Genomic DNA, 23,563 nt, shown 5'->3' with positions numbered 1-23,563 from the left:
AAAAAAAAAAAAAAAAAAAGGCGGGCGCAGTGGCTCACGCCTATAATTCCAGCACTTTGGGAGGCCAAGGTGGGTGGATCATGAGATCAGGAGTTCAAGACCATCCTACCAATATGGTAAAACCCCGCCTCTACTAAAAATACAAAAATTAGCTGGGCATGGTGGTGCAACGCCTGTAGTCCCAGCTACTCGGGAGGCTGAGGTAGGAGAATCGCTTGAACCCAGCAGGCGGAGGTTGCAGTGAGCTGAGATCCCGCCACTGCACTCCAGCCTGGTGACAGAGCGAGACACCATCTCAAAAAAAAAAAAAAAAAGAGTGCACAGCATCCTGTGGCCTTGATGACCTTGTCGCTACCCTTGGGCCACCAGGCCGGGGGAGGGAAGAGGGGGCATTCCTCCCTGAACCCCAGGAGCTTCTGGGCTGAGCGCTGAGGGGAGGCATGAGCCAACCCCACTCTGTTTTCCACAAAGGCTGCCAGAGCCTGCAACTACCTGTAACTGGACCCGTGGGGTGAAGATGAGGGCTGAGGGTGCTGGGGAGCAACAGTCAGAAGAGCTTGGAAAGGGATGGAAATGATGGAAATGGCAGCCATGCACTGAGTGCCACCTGGGGCCAGGTGCCTCATTGTTCAGTCTCACAGTGTCCCTTTGAGGACAGGATTACTAGGACCCCATTTTACAGGTCAAACTCAAGGTTAAGTGGTCCACATGACCAGCAAGAGCCTGGCAGAGCTGGGATGCAGCCCCAGGCCCACAGGACCCTTTGCTTGGTTCTCCCACAGGCCCCGGACACACCCTGTGTGGCCAGCAGAGACTTGTAGTTTTGGCACAAATCTGTGTCTCTGTGAAATGGTCTCAAGTAAGGTAATGGTTTTTTTTTTTTTTTTTTTTTTTGAGATAGAGTCTCGATCTGTCGCCAGGCTGCAGTGCTGTGGCGCCATCTCGGCACACTATAGCCTCTGAATCCCTGTTTCAAGTGATTCTCCTGCCTCAGCCTCCCAAGTAGCTGGGATTACAGGCACACGCCACCATGCCCAGCTAATTTTTGTATTTTTATTAGAGATGGGGTTTCACCATGTTGGTCAGTATGGTTTCCATCTCCTGACCTCGTGATCCACCCACCTTGGCCTCCCAAAGTGCTGGGATTACAGGTGTGAGCTACCACGCCCAGCCAGGGTAATGGTTCTTAGATGTGACACCAGACGCACACTCAACAGAAGGAAAAAACAGATAATACTGACCCTCAAAAAACTTTTGTGCTTCCGGGGGCACCAGCAAAAAAGTGAGGCCAGGGGCAGTGGCTCACGCCTGCAATCCCAGCACTTTGGGAGGCCAAGGCGGGCAGATCACCTGGGGTTGGGAGTTCGAGACCAGCCCGGCCAATATGATGAAACCCTGTCTCTACTAAAAATACAGAAGTTAGCTTGGCATGGTGGCAGGTGCCTGTAATCCCAGATTATAAGGAGACTGAGGCGGGAGAATCACTTGAACCTGGGAGGCAGAGGCTGCAGTGAGCTGAGATCACCCCACTGCACTCCAGCCTAGGTGACAGAGTGAGACTCTATTTCAAAATAAATAAATAAATACGGAATAATAAATAAATAAATAAAAGTGAAAAGACAACTCACAGGATAACAAAAAATACAGAAAATATCTGCAACCGCGGCCGGGCGCGGTGGCTCACACCTGTAATCCCAGCACTTTGGGAGGCCGAGACGGGCGGATCACAAGGTCAGGAGATCGAGACCATGGTGAAACCCCATCTCTACTAAAAAATACAAAAAAAAAATTAGCCGGGCGCGGTGGCAGGCGCCTGTAGTCCCAGCTACTCAGGAGGCTGAGGCAGGAGAATGGCGTGAACCCGGGAGGTGGAGCTTGCAGTGAGCCGAGATCGCGCCACTGCACTCCAGCCTGGGCGACAGAGCGAGACTCCGTCTCAAAAAAAAAAAAAAAAAAGAAAATATCTGCAACCGCATCTGATAAGGGGCTTTCTCCACAATATGAGAAACCCTTAGAATTTTATAAAAACACAATCAACTCAATTACAAAAGAAGGCATCGGAATAGACATTCCTCTGAATAAGATGTAATAATGGATAAGAAGTGAAAAGATGCTCAACATCCTTAGCCATCAGAAAAAAGCAAATCAAAACAATGAGAAGCCACCTACACCCGCCAAGATGGGGATAACCAAAAAGACAGGAACAAGTGGTGGTGAACATGTGGAGAAAAGGGAACCCTCATGGGCTGCTGATGAGAACAAAAAACAGTGCAGTCACTTTGAAAACAGTTTGGTGGTTCCTTAAAAAGTTAAACATGGAGGCTGGGCGTGGTGGCTCATACCTGTAATCCCAGCACTTTGGGAGGCCAAGGTGGGTGGATCATCTGAGGTCAGAAGTTCGAGACCAGCCTGGCCAACATGGTGAAACCCCATCTCCACTAAAAATACAAAAATTAGGCTGGGTGTGGTGGCTCATGCCTGTAATTCCAGCACTTTGGGGGGCCGAGGTGGGCGGATCACAAGGTCAGGAGATTGAGACCATCCTGGCTAACACGGTGAAACCCTGTCTCCACTAAAAATGCAAAAAATTAGCTGGGCGTGGTGGCGGGCGCCTGTTGTCCCAGCTACTCAGGAGGCTGAGGCAGGAGAATGGCGTGAACCCGGGAGGCGGAGCTTGCAGTGAGCCAAGATCGCGCCACTGCACTCCAGCCTGGGAGACAGAGTGAGACTCCGTCTCAAAAAAAAATACAAAAATTAGCCAGGTGTGGTGGCGCATGCCTGTCATCCCAGCTATTTAGGAGGCTGAGGCGGGAGAATGTTTGAACCTGGGAGGTGGAGCCGAGATTGCACCACTGCACGCCAGCCAGGGTGACAGAGCAAGACTCCATCTTAAAAAAAAAGTTAAACATGGAGTTATCATGTGACCCCGCAGTTTCACTCCTAGGTATATACCCAAGAGAAATGAAAACAAATATCCACACCAAAACCTGTAATGAATGTTCATAGCAGCATTATTCATAGGAGTCAAAAAATGGAAGCAACCCAAATATCTACCAACTAATGAACAAATAAACAAAATGTGGTCCATCTATACAACAGAAACAAAACAGTGATTCACGCTGCAACACGGATAAACCTTGGAAACATCCTGCTATGTGAAGGGAGGCAGTCACAAAAGGCCACATATTCTGTGATCCCATTTCTAGAAACATCCAGGACAGGCAAATCTGGATGTAGAGAAAATAGATTTGTGGTTGCCTAGAGCTGGGGGGAAATGAAGGGATGTGAAGGAAACGGCCAAAGTACATGGGGTTTCTTTGTTGTTGTTGAGACACCGTCTCACTCTGTTGCAGAGGCTGGAATGCAGTGGCACAATCATGGCTCACTGTAGTCTTGGCCTTCTGGGCTCAAGGGATCCTACTGACTCAGCCTCCTGAGTAGCTGGGCCTACAGGTGTGCGCCACCATACCCAGCTAACTTCTTAATTTTTTGAAGAGATGGGGGTCTCACTATGCTGCCCAGGCTGGTCTTGAATTTCTGGGCTCAAGAAATTTTCCTCCACCTGGACCTTCCAAAGCACTGAGATTACAGGTATGAGCCACCATGCCAGACCAGAGGTTTCTTTTCAGGATGATATAAATGCTCCAGAATTGATTGTGATAGGCCGGGCGCGGTGGCTCAAGCCTGTAATCCCAGCACTTTGGGAGGCCGAGACGGGCGGATCGCGAGGTCAAGAGATCGAGACCATCCTGGCTAACATGGTGAAACCCCGTCTCTACTAAAAAAAAAAAAAAACTACAAAAAAACTAGCCGGGCGAGGTGGCGGCGCCTGTAGTCCCAGCTACCTGGGAGGCTGAGGCAGGAGAATGGCGTGAACCTGGGAGGCGGAGCTTGCAGTGAGCTGAGATCCGGCCACAGCACTCCAGCCTGGGTGACAGAGCGAGACTCCGTCTCAAAAAAAAAAAAAAAAAAAAAAAAAGAATTGATTGTGATAATAGATACACAATTTTGTGAATATACCAAAAGCCACTCAATTGTCCAGTTTAAATGCTACGTGAATTGTATCTTTTCTTTTTCTTTTTGTAGAGACAGGGCTGCCCAAGCTGGACTGCACTGGCACCATCATAGCTCACTGCAGCCTTGAACTCCTGGGCTCAGGCGATCCTCCCACCTCAGCCTCCCGAGTAGCTGGGACCATAGGAACATGCCACGACACCCAGCTAATTGGTCACACCACTGCACTCCAGCCTGGGCAGCAGAGTAAGACCCTGTCTCAAAAACAAAATTTTTTTTGAGACAGAGTCTCACTATGTTGCCCAGGCTGGTCATGAACTTCTCCCTCACTGACTCAAACAATCCTCCTACCTCAGCCTTCCAAAATATTGGGATTATAAGTGTAAGCCACTGTGTCCAGCCTATATTTCAACAAAACTGTTTAAAAATTATAGCAATAGGCCGTGCGCAGTGGCTCATGCCTGTAATCCCAGCACTTTGCGAGGCTGAGGCGGGCAGATCACCTGAGGTCAGGAGATAGAAACCAGCCTGGCCAACATGGTGAAACCTCATCTCTACTAAAAATACAAAAAAATTAGCCAGGTGTGGTGGCACATGCCTGTAATCCCAGCTACTCAGGAGGCTGAAGCAGGAGAATCGCTTGAACCTGGGAGGCAGAGGCTGCAGTGAGCCAAGATCACACCACTGCACTCCAGCCTGGGCAACAAAAGCGAAACTCCATCTCAAAAAAAAAGAAAAAAATTATAGCAATAGATAGAAAAAATGCCTGGAGGAAGAGAAAGTGGTGATGCCTAGAAGAAGGGTTGTAGGCATCAATGACATGCCAGAGATAATTAACTGAGCACCTACTATGGACCAGGCCTGTACGGCTGGTGCTGGTGCCCCCACAGAGCGCCAGTGTTCCAGGAGGCCGAGGGCCGCACACCGCACAACCATTGAGCTGTCTGATCAGAGTCTGGGCTCAGACTATTTTACACCCCCTGCTCTTTCCTATTTCTGTACTTTTCATCATTTGATAAGGAATATGTAATTGCTTTTACAACAAGGAAAACAATGCAAGTTCTATCATTTTCAAGTTCTGTCATTTCAGACATAGTTTTAGCAAAAAATATAATCTGTGAAACAAAGCTGCCTCCCTTGAGTCCCCCTCACTAACACACTCCTACAGGTGCCCATTCCCTGCCCACTCGCAGACAGGACCTGACGCAGCTGCAACTGCAGGCACTCAAGGGTTTGAGTTACTTCAAACCTCAGGTATTTCCCTGACCTTCACATCCTGAGCTCACGCCCCAGCAGGGACAGAGGGTATGGACACCTTCAACTTGTTGCCAGCTGTGCCAGACACAGCCCCACCCTTGTTCAGCAAGCTGTTTCCTAGGTCCCCCTGCCAGCTGGCTCTCGGCCAATGGGAGACACGGGTGGAGGAATGAAGGCAAAGGTGAGGGAGGAGTGGGCAGAGAAATCCTCCTTCCTCCTTCTATCTCCGCCACTAGAAGTGGCCACATCCCCTCAAATTCCTGGGCTCAACTGGATCTCCTGCCGCAGCATCCCAGAGTGTTGGGATTACAGGTGTGACGCACCGCGCCCAGCCACAAAATTTTTAATGGTAGCCTTTTAACTTCATTTTCCATTCCTAATATTGAAATAATAAATATTCACTGTAGGCCGAGGGTGGTGGCTCACACCTGTAATCCCACACTTTGGGAGGCAGAGGCAGGTAGATCACGTGAAGTCAGGAGTTCGAGACTGCCCTGGCCAACATTGTAAAACCTCGTCTCTACTAAAAACACAAAAATTAGCCACGCATGGTGGCGGGCACCTCTGACTCTGGCTTCTCAGGAGGCTGAGACAGGAGAATCGCTTGAACCCAGGAGGTGGAGGCTTCAGTGAGCCAAGATTGTGCCACTGCACTCCAGCCTGGAAAACAGAGTGAGACCACATCTTAAAAATAAATAAATTTGGCCGGGCGCCGTGGCTCACTCCTGTAATCCCAGCATTATGGGAGGCCGAGGCGGGCGGATCATGAGGTCAGGAGATCAAGACCATCCTGGCTAACACGGTGAAACCCCGTCTCTGCTAAAAAAAAAAAAAAAAAAAAATACAAAAAATTAGCCGGGCGTGGTGGCGGGTGCCTGTAGTCCCAGCTACTCAGGTGGCTGAGGCAGGAGAATGGCGTAAACCCAGAAGGCGGAGCTTGCAGTGAGCCGAGATCGCGCCACTGCACTCCAGCCTGGGTGACAGAGCGAGACTCTGTCTCAAAAAAAAATAAAATAAAATATAAATAAATACATACATACATACATACATAAATAAATTAGCTGGGCCCGGTGGCTCACGCCTGTAATCCCAGCACTTTGGGAGGCTGAGGGGGGTAGATCACGAGGCCAAGAGATCAAGACCATCCTGGCCAACATGGTGAAACCCCGTCTTTACTAAAAATACAAAAATTAGCTGGGGGTGGTGGCGTGCACCTGTGTAATCCCAGCTACTCAGGAGGCTGAGGCAGGAGAATCACTTGAACCCGGGAGGTGGAGGTTGCAGTGAACCAAGATTGCACCACTGCTCTCCAGCCTGGGCAACAATGCAAGACTCCATCTCAAAAAAAAACCGCCGAGTGCAGTGGCTCACATCTGTAATCCCAGCACTTTGGGAGGCCAAGAAGGGTGGATCACGAGGTCAAGAGTTCAAGACCAGCCTGGCCAACATAGTGAAACCCCATCTCTACTAAAAATACAAAAATTACCCAAGTGTGATGGCGGGTGCCTGTAATCCCAGCTACTCAGGAGGCTGAAGCAGGAGAACCACTTGAACCTGGGAGGTGAAGGTTGCAGTGAGCCGAGATCGCACCACTGCAATCCAGCCTGGCAACAGAGCGAGACTCCATTTCAAGAAAAAAAAAAAAAGACCGGGCAATGCAGCCAACTCTCAACAGAGGCGTCTTCCCTTCCAGTCTTTCAGGACCGCACGTTGCCCTTCACAGGGGTAAGCAGGTGTGAATTTCAGTACGGCTGTTTTTACCGAGCGCCAGGCACCATGCTGAGCACGTGACATGAATTGTCTTGTTTCATGTCATAACACTCTCACAGAGGGAAATCGGCAGTCCCAGAGGACAGGAGCCTGCCTGCCTCCCAAGGTGTGGCTGCCCCTCTCCTGTGCTGCCAACCTTCTCCCATGGGCGCAGGGGGATGCAGAAGACCACCTACCTCAGACAGTGGCTCTGATGCAGTCTCCGGGTTCCGGAGGCCGTCCCTGGGCGTGGGCGTGCTGCCGCTGTCCCCACGCTGGCCCACGCTCAGTGCCTGCTCCCACTTCTGCAGAGCTTCCTCGAACAGCTCCATGCCTGCGCACAGGTGAGGCAAGAAGGGAGGGTCAGCCCTCGACTGTCTCACCCAAGATGGGGCTCAGAACATCAGGGAAGCAGAAGGGCCTTCAAGGGCAAGAACTGGGCGGGGGTGTTTGGCCTGGGCTGCTCAGGTTCCAGGCCTTCTTTCAGACCAGGTTTGTTCCTAGACACTGTCCCTTGTTCAGAAATGGCTGGAAATCACCAATTGGGATTTTGGGCAGGGCAGTGAGGGGCAAAGTGACCTGAGACTGGCCAGGCTCCTAGGAAGGAACTGTTTCTGTCGCCCACCCTGCCCTGGAAGCCGAGGCACCTCCTGCACACACCTTGCATATACAGGCTCTCTGCGTTGCCATCACTGGTGGTCAGAGACTCCTCCATCCCTCTGGCATCCCATGGTCCCGAGCACGCGGCTGTGGGGCTGGATGAGTTCACTGCCACCATCTGGGAGCCAATCAGTGCAAGAACAAAGAGTGAAGCCTTCCTGGGCTCTCTGCAGGGCCCCCCTGAGCCCTCCCCCACTGCCTGACCATGGGCCACACGCCCCCTCCAAATGCCATCCCTGAGCTCATTCCTGGCCACAGAATGGTCTGCACCCTCAGAATAGTCATTCTGGTCTGCACCCTCAGAATGGCCTGGACCTACAATCTACCTGATGGTGCTTCATAGAAGCCGCCAAAGCGGGAAGCAATCCCGAGACCAATGCCCAGCCCAGGAACCTGGGAACCCTGCTGAGCCCTGCTCCTGACTGCTGTATCCACCCCTTACGCCATGGCTCCTCTACCACCTGGACAAGAAGAGAGTACCCATTCTGTGCCAGGGTCCTGCCTCTCATCCACACGAGGGGCTGGCTGCCCAAGGACAAGAACCAGCTCTTGCTTACCCCTGTGCCAGCCTGGCTCAGAGCTGGGACTCTGCTTGCTGGACAAGTGAATGAACCAAAAGCCACAACCCAGAAGAAGCCAAGCTTCTGCCTTATTTATCTCTACACCCCCAGGGCCTGGCAGAGTCCCTGGTATAACGCAGGTGCTTGTCAGTGGCTGATGAATGAATAACCTGCATTTCCACAGGTACGGGTCTCCCCAGGAGACCATCCGTTTCTCTCCTCTGCACCAGTCTACCTTTCTCCCACCAACACCTGGCACAGTGAGTCATTAGGGACAATCCCTGAAAGCCTGTGTGGGTGAAGGAGTGAGAGAGAGAGAATGAGTGAATGAATGGACTCTACTAGTCCATGAGCTTGCTGAGGGCAGAGTCCTCAGGAGGGTAAGCCTGGACCTGAAGCCCTGGAGCCCCGGCACCTGCTGCTCACCGAGGCCACGCTGTGGGAGGAGCCCGAGTGCTTGCTGGGCTCAATGGAAGAGATGCCACTCAGGGTGTCGTTGCTCTTGCTGCTGGGGCTCTGGACTCTCCGGCTGGAGTATCCTGTGAGGAGCGGAAGAGCAGGTGTCACACAGGCATCCCATGTGGCCTTTATACGGGCTGCTCCCCCTCTGGACCATCTTCCCCTTCTTCCTCATCTGAGAACTGGTCCTGACCTTCTAAGTCAGGGGAACAGAGGGACCCCAAGGGTGTGCACTCAGGAGAACAGTGCAGGGCCCTCTGCATCCTGCTCACGGCCACATCCCTGCCATATCCCTGCCACAGGGCACACAGCCAGGCCGAGGGGAGGAGCCCAGATTTGCCAGATAAGCCGAGAATGAGGTCCACCTGCTTTCCCGCCTCCTTGCTTAGCCTTCTCTGGGCTGTTGATGGAGAGAATGGTTTAGAATTCTCCTCCTTCCAAAAGGGATGTCAGACAACAAATTTTTCCAGGCTGGAGTGCAGTGGCTTGATCTCAGCTCACTGCAAGCTCCGCCTCCCAGGTTTACGCCATTCTCCTGTTTCAGCCTCCCGAGTAGCTGGGATTACAGGTGCCCACCATCACGCCCAGCTAATTTTTTGTATTTTTAGTAGAGATGGGGTTTCACCATGTTAGTCAGGATGGTCTCCATCTCCTGACCTCGTGATCCACCAGCCTCGGCCTCCCAAAGTGCTGGGATTACAGGCGTGAGCCACCGCACCCAGCCAAGACAACAACTTTTAAAAATACACAAAACGCCGGGCGCGGTGGCTCACGCCTATAATCCCAGCACTTTGGGAGGCCGAGGTGGGGAAGGATTGCTTGAACCCAGGAGTTCAAGACCAGCTCGGCAACATGGCAAAACCCCGTCTCAACAAAAAATGCAAAAATTAGCCAAGTGTGGTGGCGTGGCCTGCAACCCCAGCAACTTGGGAGGCTGAGGGTGGGGGATCACTTGAGCCTGGGAGGTTGAGGCTGCAGTGGGCCATGATCGTAACACTTCACTCCAGCCTGGAAAGCAGTGTGAGACCCTAAAAATGTTTTTAGGCTGGGCTAGGTGGATCATGTGTGTAATCCTAGCACTTTGGGAGGCCGAGGTGGGTAGATCACTTGAGGTCAGGAGTTCGAGATCAGCCTGGCCAACATGGTAAAACCCCATCTCTAATAAAAATACATAAATTAGCCAGATGTGGTAGTGCATGCCTGTAATCCCAGCTACTCAGGAGGCTGAGGCAGGATAATTGCTTGAACCTGGGAAGCAGAAGTTGCAGTGAGCCAAGACCATGCCACTGCACTCCAGCCTGGGCAACAGAGCAAGAATGTCTCAATAAAATAAATTTTTAAAAAATAAAATACACAAATGGTTATATTTTAAAATAGAGACAAGGCCAAGCACAGTGACTCACACCTGTGATTCCAGCACTTTGGGAGGCTGAGGTGGGCAGATCACATGAGATCAGGAGTTCGAGACCAGCCTGGCCCATGTGGTGAAACTCTGTCTCTACTAAAAATACAAAAATTAGCCAGGTATGGCGGGCGCAGTGGCTCACGCCTGTAATCCCAGCACTTTGGGAGGCCGAGGTGGGGAAGGATTGCTTGAACCCAGGAGTTCAAGACCAGCTCGGCAACATGGCAAAACCCCGTCTCAACAAAAAATGCAAAAATTAGCCAAGTGTGGTGGCGTGGCCTGCAACCCCAGCAACTTGGGAGGCTGAGGGTGGGGGATCACTTGAGCCTGGGAGGTTGAGGCTGCAGTGGGCCATGATCGTAACACTTCACTCCAGCCTGGAAAGCAGTGTGAGACCCTAAAAATGTTTTTAGGCTGGGCTAGGTGGATCATGTGTGTAATCCTAGCACTTTGGGAGGCCGAGGTGGGTAGATCACTTGAGGTCAGGAGTTCGAGATCAGCCTGGCCAACATGGTAAAACCCCATCTCTAATAAAAATACATAAATTAGCCAGATGTGGTAGTGCATGCCTGTAATCCCAGCTACTCAGGAGGCTGAGGCAGGATAATTGCTTGAACCTGGGAAGCAGAAGTTGCAGTGAGCCAAGACCATGCCACTGCACTCCAGCCTGGGCAACAGAGCAAGAATGTCTCAATAAAATAAATTTTTAAAAAATAAAATACACAAATGGTTATATTTTAAAATAGAGACAAGGCCAAGCACAGTGACTCACACCTGTGATTCCAGCACTTTGGGAGGCTGAGGTGGGCAGATCACATGAGATCAGGAGTTCGAGACCAGCCTGGCCCATGTGGTGAAACTCTGTCTCTACTAAAAATACAAAAAATTAGCCAGGTATGGCCGGGCGCAGTGGCTCACGCCTGTAATCCCAGCACTTTGGGAGGCCAAGGCGGGTGGATCACAAGGTCAGGAGATCAAGACCATCCTGGCTAACACGGTGAAACCCCATCTATATTAAAAATAAAAAAAATTAGCCAGGAGTGGTGGCAGGCGCCTGTAGTCCCAGCTACTCAGGAGGTTGAGGCAGGAGAATCACTTTTTTTTTTTTTTGAGACAGAGTCTCACTCCTTAGCCCAGGCTGGAGTGCAGTGTTGTGATCTCGGCTCACTACAACCTCTGCCTCCCAGGTTCAAGCGATCCTCCTGCCTCAGCCTCTTAAATAGCTGGGATTACAGGCGTGCGCCACCATGCTTGGCTAATTTTTGTATTTTTAGTAGAAAGAGGGTTTCACCATGTTGGTCAGGCTGGTCTGGCACTGTTGTCCTCAGATGATCCACCCACCTCAGCCTCCCAAAGTGCTGGGATTACAGGCTACTTTTGCTTCGTTTTTTTTTTTTTTTTTTTTTTTGAGACACAGTCTAGCTGTGTCGCCCAGGCTGGAGTGCAATGGCACAATCTTGGCTCACTGCAACCTCCGCCTCCATAGGTGCCCGCCACCATGCCCGGCTAATTTTTGTATTTTTAGTAGAGACGGGGTTTCACCAGGTTGGCCAGGCTGGTCTCAAACTCCTGACCTCAGGATCCGCCTGCCTTAGCCTCCCAAAGTGCTGAGATTATAAGCGTGAGCCACCACGCCCGGCCTTCCTTTTGCTTTTTAAAACAAGTTTCAGCAGGGCACAGTGGCTCACACCTGTAACCCCAGCACTTTAGTAGGCCAAGGCGGCCAGATCTCTTGAGGCCAGGAGTTCGACACCAGCCTGGCCAACATGGTAAAAGCCCATGCCTACCAAAAATACAAAAATTAGCTGGGCATGGTGGTTCATGCCTGTAATTCCAGCTACTCGGGAGGCTGAGGCAGGAGAATCACTAGAACCCGGGGGGCGGAGGCTGCAGTGAGCCAAGATCGTGCCATTGCACCCCAATCTGGGTGACAGAGTGAGACTCGGTTTCAAAAAAAAAAAAAGTCTCCCAAGATAAGGACCAAGATGAGAACTCCTTGCCCTGGAAAGAGATCAAGACAACATTCCAATGTAGCAAACACGGGGTCTCTGTATTACAAGATTAACAGGAGCCCTAAGAGTTTTTACAACCACAGCAGCAGCCACAAAACAGAGCAGTGGCTACCAGAGCTAGGGTAGGAGAGGGGCTGACACAGGGCATTTAGAGAGTGATAGAACAGTTCTTTTTTTAAGTTTTTCTTTTTTTTTTTTTTTTTTTAAGAGTAGTTAAGTGTAGTAGTGAGAAGCAGGGAAAAAGAGTAGACCGGGCGCGGTGGCTCAAGCCTGTAATCCCAGCCATTTGGGAGGCCGAGGCGGGCAGATCACAAGGTCAGGAGATCGAGACCATCCTGGCTAACACGGTAAAACTCCGTCTCTACTAAAACTACAAAAAAAAAATTAGCCAGGTGTGGTGGCGGGCGCCTATAGTCCCAGCTACTTGGGAGGCTGAGGCAGAATAGTGTGAACCTGGGAGGCGGAGCTTGCAGTGAGCAGAGATAGTGCCACTACACTCCAGCCTGGGCGACAGAGCGAGACTCTATCTCAAAAACAAACAAAAAAAAGAGTAGAAGAAGGGGCCGGACATGGTGGCTCACGTCTGTAATCCCAGCACTTTGGGAGGCCAAGGCGGGTGGATCATGAGGTCAGGAGTTCGAGACCAGCCTGGCTAACATGGCAAAACCCTATCTCTACTAAAAATACAAAAATTAGCCAGGCATAGTTGCATGCATCTGTAATTCCCGCTACTCGGGAGGCTAAGGCAGGAGAATTGCTTGAAACCGGAAGACAGAGGCTGCAGTGAGCGGATATCAGGCTACTGCACTCCAGCCTGGGAAACATAAGCGAAACTCCATCTCAAAAAAAAAAAAAAAAAGCGGGGTGGGTTCGCTCACGCCTGTAATTCCAGCAATTTGGGAGGCCAAGGCAGGCAGATCACCAGAGGCCAGAAGTTCAAGACCAGCCTGGCCAACACAGTGAAACCCCATCTCTACAAAAATAAAAAATTAACCAGGCATGGTGGCACGCGCCTGTAATCCCAGCTACTCGGGAGGCTGAGGCAGGAGAATCGCTTGAACCCAGGATGCGGAGGTTACAGTGAGCCAAGATTGTGCCACAGCACTCCAGCCTGGGCAACAGTGTTAGACTCCGTCTCAAAAAAAGAGTAGAAGGACGGCTGGACGCAGTGGCTCACACCTGTAATCCCAGCACTTTGGGAGGCTGAGGCAGAGGGATCACTTGAGCTCAAGAGTTCGAGAACAGCCTGGCCAACATGGCAAAATCCCATCTCTACTAAAAATACAAAAATTAGCCAGGCATGGTGGCACATGCCTGTAGTTCCAGCTTCTCAAGAGGCTGAAGCAGGAGAATCGCTTGAACCTGGGAGGCTGAGGCTGCAGTGAACCGAGATTGTGCCACTGCCCTCCAGCCTGGGTGGCAGAGCAATACTCCGTCTCAAAAAAAAAAAAAAAAGAATAGAAGGAGTGTGATCTGTGTGTGTGAGCAACCGACTGAGTGAACTCACTACCTTCTAACCAGCTGAATGATTCCTAACTATGGTGGTGGTGGGATGACTCTGTGTCAAAGACTAAAGAATAGTATGCTAAAAAGTATGAATCTGACTACATGCAAATTAAATCTCAATTTTTTTTTTTTTTTTTTTTTGAGACGGAGTCTCGCTCTGGCACCCAAGCTGGAGTACAGTGGTATGATCTCAGCTCACTGCAAGCTCTGCCTCCCAGGTTCACGCCATTCTCTTGCCTCAGCCTCCCAAGTAGCTGGGACTACAGGTGCCTGCCACCATGCCCGGCTAATTTTTTGTATTTTTAGTAGACATGAGGTTTCACCGTGTTAGCCAGGATGGTCTTGATCTCCTGACCTCGTGACCCGCCTGCCTCAGCCTCCCAAAGGGCTGGGATTACAGACGTGAGCCACCGCGCCCAGCCTAAACCTCAATTTTGAAGAGAGAAGGGGATGGGAGAAATACCACGTGGTTCAAGAACAACATGGCCCTTCCTGCACCTCAGCCTGGGGAACATCCCTCTCTGGACCCAGGAGCCACACCCCCAACCCACTCTGGACCTGGGTGCTCCCAAAGCGTCCTCAGCCAATGAGAACAACCAAAACCACCACCACCAACAGAGCACACGCATCCAACCGCATCACCCTCCAGTACAGTGACTGGAGGAAAGGACGCTACTGTCATCCTGTTCACAGATGAGGAGACCTTGGCTCTGAGACAGGAAGTCACTGGCCCAAGATCCCCCGGTAAAGAGTGACCCAGCTGGGATATGACCCCAGGATGTGACCCCAGGTCAGGTCCATGCCCACCACCTCACACCTACCTTTCTTCACTGAAGGGACCTTCCTGGCCAAGAGGATAGGGAGGGGCACCGTGCCCAGCTGCTCCCCTCCCATCTCGGGACCAGCCTGCTTCTTCCTTCTCCGTCGCCTCTTCAGCTGGTGGGCAGCCAGGGCCAGGGCCACAGTCCCCAGGGCCGTGGCAAAAAGGACTTTCCGCAGGCCTGGCGTCAACCGTAGCTGGGAAAATGCAGACTGCAGGGAAGAGGAGACGCTGCCGGTTACACCTCCCTGGGTCCAAGGCAGCAGGACTGCCCCAGAGCACCTCAGGGACAGGATGTACACCAGCCCTCTGGCACATCTACCAACCAGACGAGAGACTGAGAGGCAGCTGCCCTAGACAGGGAACCTGACCAGCCTCCCTGAACCACGGACCACAAAAACATAAAGATGGCAAGATGCCAGTGCTGAGGAGGTGAGGCCTAAGGGCCCGCACCCTCAGTCATGATGACACGAGCTGCAGTGAGCAAGCACCAGCTGTGCCTGGCACTGCACTAGGACCTAGCCTAGGGTACCCATCTGAGTCCCTGTCATTTCCAGACGAGGAACCTGAGGCTCACCCAGGTGAAGACACATGCTCAAGGCGACAGAGGCAGACATGAAACCCAGATCTGCTGACCCCTGTTTCTCAGTGATGCCTCAAAGATGATGACACTCACTCACCCGCCACCCCATCTGAACACTTCCTACTGCCGCACCTCACCCTCTGCCCTCTGGGCCTGGGAGCCCCTCAGGTGGGACTGCAACCCACAGGGCAGATCTTTGGTCAAGAGCCCAGGCCGGGCGCGGTGGCTCAAGCCTGTAATCCCAGCACTTTGGGAGGCCGAGACGGGCGGATCACGAGGTCAGGAGATCGAGACCATCCTGGCTAACACGGTGAAACCCCGTCTCTACTAAAAACTACAAAAAACTAGCCGGGTGAGGTGGCGGGCGCCTGTAGTCCCAGCTACTCAGGAGGCTGAGGCAGGAGAATGGCGTGAACCGGGAGGCGGAGCTTGCAGTGAGCTGAGATCCGGCCACTGCACTCCAACCTGGGCGACAGAGCGAGACTCCGTCTCAAAAAAAAAAAAAAAAAGAGCCCAGTCAGCCACAAACATCACAAACATGTGAGTTGTTGGGGGGGCACTGACCCCTTTTACAGACTGAGTAACTGAGGTCAAGAGTTCATATAGGACCAGGTGCAGTAGCTCATGCCTATAATCCCAGCACTTTAGGAGGCCAAGGTGAGTGGATGACTTGAGCCCAAGAGTTCAAGACCAGCCTGAGCAACATAGCAAGGCCCTATTTCTACCACAAAAAACTTTTTTTGTTGTTGTTGAGACGGAGTCTTACTCTGTTGCCCAGGCTGGACTGCAGTGGTGTGATCTCGGCTCACTGCAACCTCCGCCCCCTGGGTTCAAGTGATCCTCCCGCCTCAGCCTCCCAAGTAGCTGGGATTACAGGCACCTGCCACCAGGCCCAGCAAGAACTATAGTGTCTTGCTCTGTTGCCCAGGCTGGAGTGTAGTGGCATGATCTCAGCTCACAGCAACTTCCACCTCCTGGGTTCAAGCAATTCTCCTGTCTCAGCTTCCCAGGTAGCTGGGACTACAGGCACACACCACCACGCTTGGCTAATTTTTGTATTTTTAGTAGAGACAGGGTTTCACCACGTTGGCCAGGATGGTCTCGAACTCCTGACCTCAGGTGATCCGCCTGTCTCGGCCTCCCAAAGTGCTGGGATTACAGGAGTGAACCACCGCACCTGGCCCAAACAATTTTTTTAATTAATTAAAAAAAAAAAAAAGAGTTCATATAGTCTTAGGCTAAAGAACAGGCCTGAAGCCTCAGACAACAAACCCAGTCCGAAGAGGAGACACCAGAGGTCTGGCAAAGCAAGAACGAGGGTCAGTGTTCCTGGACACGAAGGAGCCCTGGGCTGAGCATGGAAGTGTTTTGCAGACCAGAAATACAACCCACTCCAATCCTTACCTGCCCAAACGTCGTGTACAGGAACACGGGGATCTCGGCCACCGTCATGGCCAGGGCCTGGATCACGGACGTGCCCTCAGCCTTCCGGAACGCCATGGCAGGGCCAATGCCCCAGGCAAAGTCCTCAGGGCCAAGAGCTTCCAAGGAGAACGTCTTCAACTGGTTGCCAGCTGGGTCCTGGGCACCATCCACGCCCCAGAAGGACAGGAACACACATACCAGAGGGCCCCTCCACAGAGCTAAGAGACAGACAACCAAGTCAGAGAAGAGAACGTGCACACGGGAACACGCAGAAATGCACACAAGAGCGTCCATGGGGGAGGAGGTGGGAGCAAAGCTTGCCTCTGGAACCCCAGGTCTGGAATCAGGCCCCAGGCCTCTGCATCTGCCCACCAGCGGGCAGCCCCACGCCCACAGACTCTCTGCCTACCAGGGGCCCTGCAAGCGGAAACATCTCTGGCCAGCCAGCCCAGGAGAGGACCCAGAACCTGAGAGGTGAACAGGTAACTCTCAGACTTAGGGCTTTCAGCCATACTTTCTCTACCTTTTTCAACCCATGGACCATTTGATAAGCAAAAATCTTAGGCCCCAGACTGAGAATCATTGCATCTTTTTACCTCCCACAAAGTTAAGAATGTTTCCTTGCTGGGCACTGTGGCTCACACCTGTAATCCCAGCACTTTGGGTGGCCGAGGCGGGCAGATTACCTGAGGTCAGGACTTCGAGACTGGCCTGATCAACATGGTGAAACTCCGTCTCTAATAAAAATACAAAAATTAGCCAGTGTGGTGGCACGTGCCTGAAATCCCAGCTACTTGGGAGGCTGAGGCAGGAGAATCGCTTGAATCCAGGAGGCAGAGGTTGCAGTGAGCCTAGATGGTGCCACTGCACTCCAGCCTGGGTGACAGAGCGAGACTCTGCCTCAAAAAAAAAAAAAAAAAAGACAAACAAAAAAAGGATTCTGTGAAGTTGATGCCACCCACCTTCCCCCCAGCCTCACCTCTGGTTTCCGATGAGGAAACTGAATCTCAGACAAGCTAAGTTAGGAGTCCAAAGTCACATAGCTGGTACATGGTAGAGTAAGACTTTGTGCTCAGTGCAACCCTTTTTGCTAAATTTGACATGCAGCAGGAAGTAGCAAGCCCCAGCAGACCACAGAGTACTGGGCAGCTTTCCCCTGGACCTCGGGAAATACTCCCCTCCCCCACAGGGTACCCCATTGCCCCTTCCCAAGGCCAGGAAATAAGTGGCTTGATCACACCTAGCCTGGACCCCAAGACCCAGCAGGGTGCTCCCCCACTTCCAGCTCCAAGCCTGAGGATGCCTTCAAGGTCTCCCGGGACCTCAAGCGGAAGGAACACACAGGACAGGACCGACCCTGTCTCCCTGGGATGGCGGCCAAAGTCACTGGGCCAGCAGAAGAAACAGCTTCTCCCCAGTGAGTGGGAAGGACTGAGGAGCCTGTCAGTCTAGCTCTAGGACTGAGGGGTGTATGAAAGAGGAGGGGCAGGCAGGGTGATGTTCTAGGGCTAAGGAAGCTTCCAGGTTGTCAAAGGTAGAGACATCCTACCAGGAGGCTGTGAATTGAGCTACGTGACCCACAGTGGTCAGGACCTAGGTCAATACTGTAAGCCACATCCCCCTACCCCTCACCCCAACCCCAGGCTGGCTCAGGTCTCAGAAAGAGGGAAGACAGAACATCAAAGGGCCAGCAGCTACTATTTCCCAAGCCCTTACTCCAGGCCAGACTCAGAACAGGCTCTCCACGACAGGCTTGGGGTCCTGTCCTCTCAGAACCCTCGCAATGACCAATGTTTATCTCAAGGATGGGGAAACGCAGAGGCTCTGAGATGAGGCAGCCTGCCTGAGGTCACTGAGTACTAAGCGGCCAAGCTCTGGGGGATCTCAAGACCATGGTAGTGTTTCCCAGCTGCTGCCAGCTACAACTGCCACTGCTCCTTCCAGGCCACACCTGTAGGACTTCTGGGCCTCTAAGTGAGAAGCCCACATGGCGTTAAAGATGAGCCTGAACACATGCTCCAGGGGTGACTGAGGCCCACTGTTTGCCGGAGAGTCCAGAGCAGCCCCTTGTCCCCACTGGGAGGCAAAGCCTGCAGGTGCGAGGTAACACCACCAGCCCCCAAGCCTGCTTCACTCCAGGGATGGATCCAAATCCAGTCAACCCACACTGTGCCTGTCCCCCTGGCACCCTGGCCATCCCCCAGGGCCTAAGGTGAGACCCCTCCACCTCCTCTCCACAATGAAAAGTCCACAGCAATGTTCCCTACCAAATGGACACTTCTACTGCTGTGCAGGGCCTGGCCCCACTTGGGCAGCCATCTCTCGTGCCCTACAATCTTAGGCAGACACCTCCTCATTCCACCGTCACCACAGCACTTACAGCACCCTCAGCCTGGGTGTCTAAGCTTATCATCCCACGCGCCTCCTCCCCTGCGCTAGGCAACCCCACTAATGAATCTGGCCTGTGCATCGCTCATTCCGCCTGGACCCCAACAACGTCCCCGACTCCCTTGAGCCACTCACTCTGCCCAGTCTTCTATTCACCCCATGCCGGACCCCTCAACAGTCCCACCATGCCGGGCACTGGGCATCCCCCCGCTGGACCTCAGCAACATCCCTGTCTTCAGAAATTGCTCACTCCACCCCAGACATCTTAGGCAGCCCCTTCTTCTCTTGCCCCCACCCCGGAATATCCTTGAAACTCACCCAAGTACCCTCTGGCGCCGCTCACGGCCAGCACACCTGCTCCTTCCATCCCGGGTGCTTTCCCCGCCTCGGATCGGGTACCTGCGCGCCTGCTCCAATCCCCGCTACGTTCCAGGCCTGGGCATCACCTCCCTGACCCAAGTACCTTCTCGTTCCACTCCCAAGCAAGGCACCCTCTCGCATCTTCCCTGGCCCGGGTACCCACTCATTCCAAACCCGGCACCTTCCCGGTCCAGTTGGGCCCGGTCACCCGCGCTCACTCGGTCCTCCGCTCAAGTCCCGGGCCCTGCCGTGCTGCCGGACCGCCTTGGGGACTCAGCCCGGGCCGATACTCACCCGGGATCCCATCGCTACGGAAGGGCAGCGTCTCCTTCCCCCGCAGCTGCGCAACCAAACCGAAGCCGTCGGGGGCGTGGCCTAGCGCCAGGCCCACCCGTTTCTGGCCAATGAGCATCGACAAATCGCTCAGGGCCGCCGCAGCCTCTGGCCAATTAGGCGGGCCATGTGACCAAGCTGATAGTCCGCCTCTCCCGCCCTCTTCCCCGCCCCCTAGTGCGGTTGAAGCGCGAAAGTGGTCTCTTCTCTTCTACTATTGGCCATTCAGATTAGATCGACATGTGCGGCTGGGTGGGGCGGGGCCCCTCTTAAAGCGGCTGAAGCGGAGGAGCCAGACCTCGAAGGGGGTTTCTTGGAGGACGCCAAAGCAGGCTGAGCTCTCACATTAAGATGCTCTACTCGGCCGGGCGCGGTGGCTCAAGCCTGTAATCCCAGCACTTTGGGAGGCCGAGACGGGTGGATCACGAGGTCAGGGGATCGAGACCATCCTGGCTAACACGGTGAAACCCCGTCTCTACTAAAAATACAAAAACTAGCTGGGCGAGGTGGCGGGCGCCTGTAGTCCCAGCTACTCGGGAGGCTGAGGCAGGAGAATGGCGTAAACCCGGGAGGCGGAGCTTGCAGTGAGCTGAGATCCGGCCACTGCACTCCAGTCCGGGAGACAGAGCGAGACTCCGCCTCAAAAAAAAAAAAAAAAAAAAAAAAGATGCTCTACTCTTGTCGTTCCCCGCAAGGACAAATCCTTCCCACTCTCCAAGCGCCCATTTTCAAATACTACCGCCCCTGACTTCCCGCAGCATGCTCTTATACTGTCCCCACTCTCCCCCTTGTTCTGGAGTTGTTTGCCAAAGTGCCAGGTCTCGCCTGCTAGACAGTGTCTCTGAGAGCTGGAGTCAAGGGGTCTTCAGTTCTGGCCACCTATCTGGGTCTTACACTAAACACTAGGATTGAGATCAGGCCGACCTGAGATGGAATCAAGTGTTGCCACTTCAGTTCTCTAGAGTTTACCCCTGTGTGAAATGAAATAGGGATGAGGACGGGTGCAGTGGCTCACGCCTGTAATCCCAGCACTTTGGGAGGCCGAGGTGGGTGGATCACGAGGTCAGGAGTTCGAGACCAGCCTGTCCCAACATGGTGAAACCCTGTCTCCACTAAAGATTAAAAAAAAAAAAAATTAGCCAGGCTTGGTGGCACACACCTGTAATCCCAGCTACTTGGGAGGCTGAGGCAGGAGAATCTCTTGAACCCGGGAGGCAGAGGTTGCAGTGAGCTGAGATCCAACCATTGCACTCCAACCTGGGCCACAGGGTGAGACTCCATCTAAAAAAAAAAAAGAAAAAAAGAAATAGGGATAAAATTCTTCCCTTTCCCGAATCACAGGGTTTTGATGAGGATGGAAAGAGGGCGGAGTGTCAGCCCTTCCATAACTGTGAAGAGCTGGGCACAACTACATTTTAAAATTGCAATTGTCGGCTGGTATCGGTGGCTCATGCCTCTATCCCCAGCACTTTGGGAGGCTGAGGTGAGTGGATCACTTGAGATCAGGAGTTCGAGACCAGCCTGGCCAACATGGTGAAAACCCGTCTCTACTAAAAATACAAAAGTTAGCTGGGTATGGTGGCACACATCTATAATCCCAGCTACTTGGGAGGCTGAGGCAAGAGAATTGCTTGAGCCAGGAGGCGGAGCTTGCAGTGAACCAAGATGGCACCACTGCACTCCAGCCTAGGCAACAGAGTGAGACTCCATCTCAAAAAAAAAAAAAAAAAAGCCCAGGAGCAGTGGCTCACACCTGTAATCCCAGCACTTTTGGGAGGCCAAGGCAGGTGGATCACAAGGTCAGGAGATCGAGACCATCCTGCCCAACATAGTGAAACCCCAGCATGGTGGCGTGTGCCTGCAGTCCCAGCTACTCAGGAGGCTGAGGCAGGAGAATCGCTTGAAACCGGGAGGCGGAGGTTGCAGTTGAGCCGAGATCGCGCCACTGCTCTCCGGCCTGGGTGACAGAGCAAGATTCCATCTCAAAAAAAAAAAAAAAGGAAAATTATAATTGTCGGTAAAGCCCCATTCCTTCAATCATTCAACTAATGTTTTCTGTCTGCCAGCCTTTTGGCTGGACATGGGAGCTCAGTGGTGGACAGGAGACAGATATGTGGTGGCCCCAGGGGAGTTCATTGTCTGGGGAGCGGGCACTTAATCACAATCCCCTGTGATGGTTACTCTAATGGGGGAATGTGGGATACCAAGGAGACACCTGGGCTTGCCTGGGGAGGTGAGAGGCTCCAGAAAGAAAAGGGGGGTCCAAGGCCAGATGTGGTGGCTCACGTCTGTAATCCCAGCACTTTGAGAGGCCGAGGTGGGCGGATCATGAGGTCAGGAGTTCAAGACCAGCCTGACCAACACGATGAAATTAGCCAGGCATGGTGGCGTGCCCTGTCTATGTCGGCCCCCCATGCTCAACCCCTTGTGGGAGGGAGCATGTGGGCGGCAAGTGCAGGATCCGGCTGGCTGCTTTGGGCGTGGGCAAAAGGAGGCTCCATGCAGGCCCCATGGTGGTGCCCAGGTTGGGGTGCCTGCAAACCCTGAAGCCCCAGAGGACATGTTACAGTGCTCTCTTAGCTCTGCTGTCCATGGATGGCAGTGTGTTATCAGCTCGGTAGGCTCCTTGCTTTACCGTGTGGGGTGGCTGCCCTCTGCCAGTGAGAGCAAAGGGCCAGCATGACAACCTTTTTCGGGTACCCGCAGTTGGTGAGTCCTGAGCTCTCGTCTAGTGTCCAAGAATGAGGTCACCTGGACACTCGAAGGATAGTGAAGGAGGATAATTTTATTTTATTTTGTTTTATTTTATTTTTATTTATTTATTTATTTTTTTGAGATGGAGTCTTCCTCTGTCACCCAGGCTGGAGTGCAGTGGCATGATCTCGGCTCACTGCAACCTCTGCCTCCCAGGTTCAAGTGATTCTCCTGCCTCAGCCTCCCAAATAGCTGGGACTACAGGCGCCTGCCACCACCACGCCCAGCTAATTTTTTGTATTTTTAGTTGAGATGGGGTTTCACCATGTTAGCCAGGATGGTCTCCATCTCCTGACCTTGTGATCTGCCAGCCTCGGCCTCCTAAAGTGCTGGGATTACAGGTGTGAGCCACCGCGCCCAGCGAGAATTTTATTAAGCAGTAGAATTGACTCTCAGCAGAGAGGTGAACTGGAAAGCAGATAGAACGGCCAGGTAATCCTCCCCTGAAGCTTTGCCACTCCGGATGGCTCTTCCCTGTAGTCAAGCCATCTCCCTGAAGTTAAGCCATTTCTCCTCTGAAGTCCAGCCTCTTCACTCTGAAGGAAAGTCGCCTCTCTCCAGTCAAGCCACTTCTCTCTCCCTACCAACTGAGTCTGGGTTCTGTGGGGGTCTTTAAAGGTACAGGATGGGAGGTGGGGTGGGCTGCAGGTAGTTTTGGAAATGGCAATATTTGATTGGTAAAAAGGCACTATTCAGAAAGAACCAATCAGGAGAGAGCAGGCAAACGGATAGAAGTTCTCACTTTGGGCCACAGGATTCAGGCTTTTCAGCTGGAAAGCAGGGTTTTGCCAGGGACCTGCCCCTGTCTGCTTAGTGTTTCTCTGCCTTCTGCCTCTGTCAAAGGCATGCTTCCCAGTTTGTGGGATGGTCACCTTGCAGTCTGTACCCTTTTATAAGAAATAAAATCTTCTTTCCTTCTCTAAATGTATACATCTTGATTTTTTTTCTGAGATCGCGTTTCACTTTTTTTTTTTGAGACAGAGTCTTGCTCTGTAGCCTAGGCTGAAGTGCAGTGGCATGATCTCGGCTCACTGCAACCTCCGCCTCCTGGATTTAAGCTATTCTCCTGCCTCAGCCTCCCTTGTAGCTGGGACTACAGATGCACACCACCACGCCTGGCTAATTTTTGGATTTTTAGTAGAGACGGGGTTTCACCATCTTGGCCAGGCTGGTCTCGAACTCCTGACCTCGTGATCCACCCACTTCAGCCTCCCAAAGTGCTGGAATTACATGTGTGGGCCACCGTGCCTGGCCGGAGTTTTGTTCCTGTTGCCCTGG

The 23,563-nt window shown here is 52.6% G+C and overlaps 1 protein-coding gene across 6 annotated transcripts in view; it reads right to left on the bottom strand.

Annotated features, from left to right (window-relative positions):
• The window catches only part of MIGA2 (mitoguardin 2), a 37,547-nt gene extending 17,891 nt beyond the window's left edge, over positions 1-19,656 (bottom strand). For 3 of the 6 annotated variants that reach the window (XR_004433028.1, XM_033193409.1, XM_033193436.1), the window contains exons 1-7: positions 19,493-19,656; positions 16,430-16,668; positions 14,444-14,654; positions 9,040-9,099; positions 8,667-8,779; positions 7,681-7,798; positions 7,218-7,354 (exon numbers count right to left, since the gene is read on the bottom strand). Coding sequence is in view for 5 of the 6 variants with exons in the window: in XM_033193409.1 (XP_033049300.1) it covers positions 7,218-7,354; positions 7,681-7,798; positions 8,667-8,779; positions 9,040-9,099; positions 14,444-14,654; positions 16,430-16,668; positions 19,493-19,610 (996 nt within the window). In the remaining variant the exon portion in view is untranslated. Of the gene's footprint in view, positions 1-7,217; positions 7,355-7,680; positions 7,799-8,666; positions 8,780-9,039; positions 9,100-14,443; positions 14,655-16,429; positions 16,669-19,156 lie in introns of all 6 variants that reach the window. The other 3 variants (XM_033193425.1, XM_033193418.1, XM_033193428.1) reach the window with 3 other exon arrangements.
• Positions 19,657-23,563: the final 3,907 nt, after the last annotated feature.

Source organism: Trachypithecus francoisi, unplaced genomic scaffold, assembly GCF_009764315.1.
Source record: "Trachypithecus francoisi isolate TF-2019V2 unplaced genomic scaffold, Tfra_2.0 Contig01585, whole genome shotgun sequence".
NCBI lineage: Eukaryota > Metazoa > Chordata > Mammalia > Primates > Cercopithecidae > Trachypithecus > Trachypithecus francoisi.
Note: the sequence above shows the minus strand (reverse complement) of the source record. Positions and strands in the feature narration are given on the sequence as shown.